The 6288-nt window shown below is 43.3% G+C and overlaps 1 protein-coding gene across 1 annotated transcript in view; it reads left to right on the forward strand.

Moving 5' to 3' along the window:
* The window catches only part of LOC104938572 (xenotropic and polytropic retrovirus receptor 1 homolog), a 35848-nt gene extending 29821 nt beyond the window's left edge, over positions 1–6027 (forward strand). Inside the window, exons 9-16 of the mRNA XM_019266751.2 lie at positions 116–213; positions 412–591; positions 1514–1679; positions 1789–1983; positions 2261–2427; positions 2527–2666; positions 3023–3244; positions 4392–6027. Coding sequence (XP_019122296.1) covers positions 116–213; positions 412–591; positions 1514–1679; positions 1789–1983; positions 2261–2427; positions 2527–2666; positions 3023–3244; positions 4392–4446 — 1223 coding nt within the window. The 3' untranslated portion in view covers positions 4447–6027. The remainder of the gene's footprint in view (positions 1–115; positions 214–411; positions 592–1513; positions 1680–1788; positions 1984–2260; positions 2428–2526; positions 2667–3022; positions 3245–4391) is intronic.
* The last annotated feature ends 261 nt before the right edge of the window (positions 6028–6288 follow it).

Here is a 6288-nt window from a genome sequence, read left to right on the forward strand (position 1 = left end):
CTCCAGGATAAGGAAGATAAGAAAACAAGCTTAGCTGTACCCCAATAATTGTAAAAATGATCCACTGCGATGTAACTGTCTGTCTGTCTGTCAACTTGTTATTTTTATCTTCCAGGCATCAACACCTACGGCTGGAGACAAGCAGGAGTTAACCATGTGCTCATATTTGAACTCAACCCCAGAAACAACCTGTCCCACCAGCATCTGTTTGAGGTCTGAGAGTGTACACACACACACACACACACACACACACACACACACACACACATACACACACATACACACACACACACAAACACATAACCCTCAGGTGGAAATGTGACTTTGCAGTTTCTGTCAGTTACCTTTTTTCTAGCTACTAAATATTCTGGATATTCATGGGTGTGTGTGTCTGTGTTTGTGTGTGTGCAGATTGCAGGTCTGTTGGGGGTGCTGTGGTGTGTCAGCCTGCTGTCCTGCCTCTTCAGTCACAGCATCCTGGTGCCGATGCAGGCCAACCCTCTGGCTCTCTACGGCCTCTTCCTCCTCTTCCTCATCAACCCGTTCAAGACCTGCTACTACAAGTCACGCTTCTGGCTGCTCAAACTCTTGGTATCATGACTCAGTCTTAACATTTGTTTTTCTAAAAAGTTTCTGTCATTACTGTACAGTATCTTTGTTGCAATTTATTATGGTTTTTGTATTTCACTGGAAAGAAAAAGTTCACAAGAGTATTTTGGCTGAGCAGCAAGCAGTCCAACCAGAAGAATGAGTACTAAACATGCATGGCGCAGCTAAGTTAAAGGTCCAGTGTGTCAGATTTAGACAACTCTATTTACAAAATATCATATGCAGAAATAAAATAAGAAGTTTTTGTTACTATAGAATGAACTTTTAATATCTCAGGACACAGCGGGTCCATGGAGTCCGCCATGCTGAACCGTCATGTTTCTACATAACATATACATAATCATAATAGATGAGGGAAAATCTCTGAATTATAGCATTTAGATATGTGTGTGTGTCATGTTCAACTACAGGTGCAGTGAAGCTGCTGCTCTGCACTGTGCCTTACTCAAAGACATTCATTTTCTAACCTGGTCCTCCATCCTCTCTGAGTTTTTACTCAAGCCTTGTTAGTGAAACAGAGATGCACATACTGAAGTTTTTGTTCAGTCATATATTCACATGCTACGAATGCTGGGATGCCATTGAATGAGGAATGATGTTGAGACCAGTGTATTTGTTGTCAGCTTCATTTCTTAGAACTGTAGGCTCTGGAACTCTTGGCGCATTTGGTGTGACAGCTCGGTTAAAGCATTCAGGCACAATCATTGCAGAACTGAAAAGTGTGATTTGAAATGTGTTGAGTCCGTCAAAGCACCCAAAGTAAACACCAAGTAATAATGGACTCTTAGAAATGAATGATTGAATGGAAAACAGTGATGTAATCCATCTGAACATGTGAATTAAAGCTTCTAAAGAGAAGCTGCTACTGACTCTGACATCATCCTCTCTGTCTCATCTTTCACAGTTTCGAGTGGTGACGGCTCCGTTTCATCACGTTGGCTTCGCAGACTTCTGGCTGGCCGACCAGTTGAACTCTTTGGTTGTGGTTCTCATGGATCTGGAGTACATGATCTGCTTCTACAGTTTTGAACTGGACTGGAAAAAACACGATGGACTTATCAGCAGCTCAGGTGAGAATCAAACAGCTAAATGCGTCTTTAGATAACCACCACTGATCCAACGATGATAGACACACCGCACCTTATCGTGACCGCACTCTGCACTCATCATCCTCTGCAGGTACAGACGTGTGTAATTCCTACTCGTATGGTGTTCGTGCGGTGATCCAGTGTCTTCCTGCTTGGTTCCGATTCGTCCAGTGTCTGCGACGTTACCGTGACACCAAACGGGCCTTCCCTCACCTGGTTAACGCTGGGAAATACTCCACTTCCTTCTTTGTTGTTACCTTTTCAGCCCTATACAACACACACAAAGGTACGTAGACTTTTATTGGTATATTGATAACAGAGTGTCGCAGGCCTTTATTAGAGACAGGCCTTTATATTTGTCTATACAGTAATTTAGTAAGATGTCTCCCTGTCTTTAAATCATTTTGGGATGGTCTGGCATATAATCTGATTCTCTACACAGGTGACAGAGTTATGAGAAAACAAATAGGCAAACATGTCGACGTCAACGTTTAAAGATATCACTCTGATGCTATATCAGCTGTGTAACCTCACACTCGACTCTCTGTCTTCTTCCTCTTCAGTCGAATCCCACGCTGATGCCCAGATCTTCTTCTACTTGTACATTAGCTGTTTAATAGTCAGCTCGTGTTACACACTGGTCTGGGATCTGAAGATGGACTGGGGCCTGTTTGATCGCAACGCAGGAGAGAATACCTTCCTGAGAGAGGAGATAGTCTACCCACACAAGGTATTTGTTCATGCAGGGAGTAACCTTCGTGTGATGAAGCAGAATAACCAATGACCATGAGATGACGGTGTGTTCTTCCTGTTCGGTCTCTCCCTTCAGGCTTATTACTACAGTGCCATAGTGGAGGATGTGCTGTTGCGTTTTGCGTGGACTTTAACTGTGTCCCTCACCACTGTCTCTGGGATTTCTAACATCTCCGACATACTGTCGACTATACTGGCCCCAATGGAGGTCTTTAGGTACACGTAACCTTTTGTCTCTTTTATCATCAGTTTATCATCACAGTGTTAATTATCAGATACGAATGTTGAAATTTAGTTAGCTGCTAAACACAGCTGTAGGCCTGGATCAGGTAGGGACAAAATTAAAAATCAAATAAATAAAAGAAAAATGTGAATCTGCTCAAATCTTCTACTTCCTGTTTTCTCATGACCTCAGCACGCAGAGCAGGTGCAGCACTAGAAAAATAAACGTAAAATAAGAACATACCAGGATTTTGTCTGTCAATAATTCTTCCACTGATGGAAGTGTGAAAACGTGAAGTACAGTGTGTAAGTCAAACTGGCCGCTGACAGTCAGCCTTTGTCCTTCCCAGACGCTTCGTGTGGAACTTCTTCCGACTGGAGAACGAACACCTGAATAACTGTGGTGAGTTCAGGGCCGTCAGAGATATAAGCGTGGCTCCGCTCAATGCCGACGACCAGACGCTGCTGGAGCAGATGATGGACCAGGAGGACGGAGTCAGGAACCGACAGGGAAAGAAGAGCTGGAAGAGGAGCTACAGCATGAGTCTACGCAGGCCACGACTGGCTTCACAGTGAGTTTTAACAATGACAGATGTGACATGATGTGTGAACAGATGAAGAGGGTGTGTTACCCCAAACTGGGCAAATCTACCAGGCAGGGACGGTCTAACAAAAGTAGGGTTGGGTAATAAAACCTAATGCCATGCCAAGTAGGGATGCACCGATCCGCTAAATTCACCTCAGATACCGATACTGATATCTGAGGTTTAATATTGGCCAATACGGATCCGATACCGAATGCGAAAACAGCGCTGAATTACGGTAACAAACAGTACGTCTCATTGTGTGGGATCATTTTTTTGTGCAAGGCAACATCAGACTTGATGTAAACATTATTCCTTTTTTTCAAAAAACAAATAAACAGATATAAATGTACTGAATTACTTATTTATTTAATAACTGTGCACCAGTACAACAATCTTAAAAAAAAAAACAATAGCTTTACAAGATTAATAGACAATCAAAATAAACAGTCAGTTCTTTGTAAAAATGATTTTAACATCCAACACAAAAAATTTTCACCTCTTCCCTTCACCTCCTTCAAAGTTAGCTGCATAATGCAGCCTTTGTTTTGTTTACTTGGTTCAATGAACTCTGCGTGCTCTCTGCTGTGACATTTCTGTAGGTGTTTGTGATTAGGTTGGTTGTGTTATAACTTGAAGTTTTACCACCGCCCCTCGGAACATTTACTGTGCAGGTATTGCAAGTAGCTGTCAAGTTTGTTGGCTGAGGTAGTGTGAAAAGTTCCAAATAGCCGATTCTTTCGCTCGCTCCATTTTGAAAACAATGTGGGCTTCCGCATGGTGTGTTGCTTGCGTATGACGTCACTCACAGTGCACCGCATAGAATTAGACTGAATAGATTGGCAGATATGGATCGGCCCATTGTCACCGATACCCAATCTAGAATTTTCTTCAATATCGGGACCAATACTGATACCAATATCGGATTGGTGCATCTCTAATGCCAAGCCATAGTAGGTGGTTGAGTCTGAGACACACGCCCCCGCACACACACACACACACACACACACACACACACACACTGTGGTTTTAATAATGATAATGATTCCCAAACCATCAACATACTGACCTGTGCTTGAGTTCCACACAGTGTGAGTCAACACTGTAAACACTTTGTTCCTTTTCCCCACTTCAGGTCTAAGACCCGTGACACCAAGGTTTTGATAGAGGACACCGATGATGACTCCTGACATCAGGCCACGCCCCTCGCCTGGGTCCAGAATCTATTCAAAGGAGGTAACTCCACCTCCTAACCGAGGAATTACCCAGCGAGTCGGGCGTTGAACTCTCTGAGGACCACTTTGAAATGCCTACGTAATCTTTTATCTGACGCATGAGCCTCTGCAAGGGTTCAGAACTTCTTTCAAGGGAGGAACTTTCACCTCTTGAACAAACAACCCAGCAACATGGCCATCGAACTCCTACTCCTACCTTCAATAATAAGCAGGGTGGGCTTATCACCTGAACTCTACCTTACCCAAGCAGTGGGTGAAAAAGCTTTCCTGTCATCCACAGCCACCCACAGGTGGACTCTTTAACTACACCCACTCGTCAGTCATTGCTTGGGCTCTCCTCAAAGCCTCAGCCTAGCATGAACAACGCAGCTAAATGGAACGCAAGCCGATCACCCTGACAGGAAGTGTCCTCACTCCCTCTCGGTGCCACACAGCTCCCGCACAGGGAGAGGCTGACAACTCCAAGCCTACTGCTGTTGAGGACGAAAGGGTTTTCTCCCTGCCTTTAGCTGTTAGTCTCCACCAACACTCCCAACATGCAGGAAATGCTTAGAGGATAAATTATGTACCATTCACACCTCAAGACATCACAAGTCAACCTGTAATTTGGACCTCAGAATGAACCTAAAGCCCCTTTTTGTCCAATAAGAGAATAAAAGGGTTGAAATGTGTCCTCCTCCTCCCCCCCTTTGGCAACTTTTCAGGCCTCGTAACCATCTCTCTGACTCTTGGCGTTTACACCGGCCAACAGACTATGGTGACGAAGAACATTTGGTAACGCCATTCAGTCACTGGCTTGACTCCCTTGCTATTAAGCTTGCCCCTTCAAATCATCACAGAGCTGCCTACCTGCACCTTACACGCTTTAGAAACACACACACACAGAAACACACACTTTGTAGGAAGGAAGAGTGAATTGGAGTGGAATGCCTGTTGTGTGTACACACACACACACACACACACTGATTTAATATGTTTTATTGTTCATGGATGTGCAACACTTGACCATTAATCTTTTTGAGACCCTGGGAAGAAAACACGCATACATAGACTAGCGTTTATTTGTAACTGTGGTTGTAAATATGAGACGGACCAAAGTAGGATGTGGTATGAACATATTTAGAAAATATCAAATTCTCCTTTTAAAAAAAAAAAAAAAAAGTGCAGAGTTCGGACTGTGTGGAACAGCAGCTGGAATGACTGTTCAGCCATGGAGCTGAGAAGGAAATGTAACTTTTGTTTCCAGAAGAAGATGAAGATCATCTTAATCATCCTGCCCTAATTCCCGGTCACCCCACGTGGGAAAAACTATCTATCCTCCATTTGGAAATGGGTTTGCTGAATGTATGCAGCTTATTTATGTATGTATGAGTGGGAGAGATGCCTAAATATCACCTGCTAACCCAGATTCTTGGAAACTTTAAGTCCCAGGAAATGTTTTTATTTTGTTGGCTGAAATCTTGATAGAAAAAATGAAGACTGTCACTTTTGTCTGTTAAACTGGTTGATGATGATGATGATGATGATGATGATGATGATGATAATGATAAAAAGGGGGGAGGTCACCTGTCTGTCACATAGTGGTCCAAACTGTCACAGTCGATGAGAGGGTGTGGGTTAACTTAAATCTGAATGAAGTGGCTCTTCCAGCTGGTTTGGTGTTGAAGGATCCATGTGGGAGACAGTCTGATGCTGTGTTTACACTCATGAGATGCATGCTGGTGTAACTCAGGTTCCATAAACACTCCAGTTTAATACTCTTCAGTTTTAATATATTTTTATGTTCAGTATGTGGTT

Source organism: Larimichthys crocea, chromosome X (assembly GCF_000972845.2).
Source record: "Larimichthys crocea isolate SSNF chromosome X, L_crocea_2.0, whole genome shotgun sequence".
Classification (NCBI taxonomy): Eukaryota; Metazoa; Chordata; class Actinopteri; family Sciaenidae; genus Larimichthys; species Larimichthys crocea.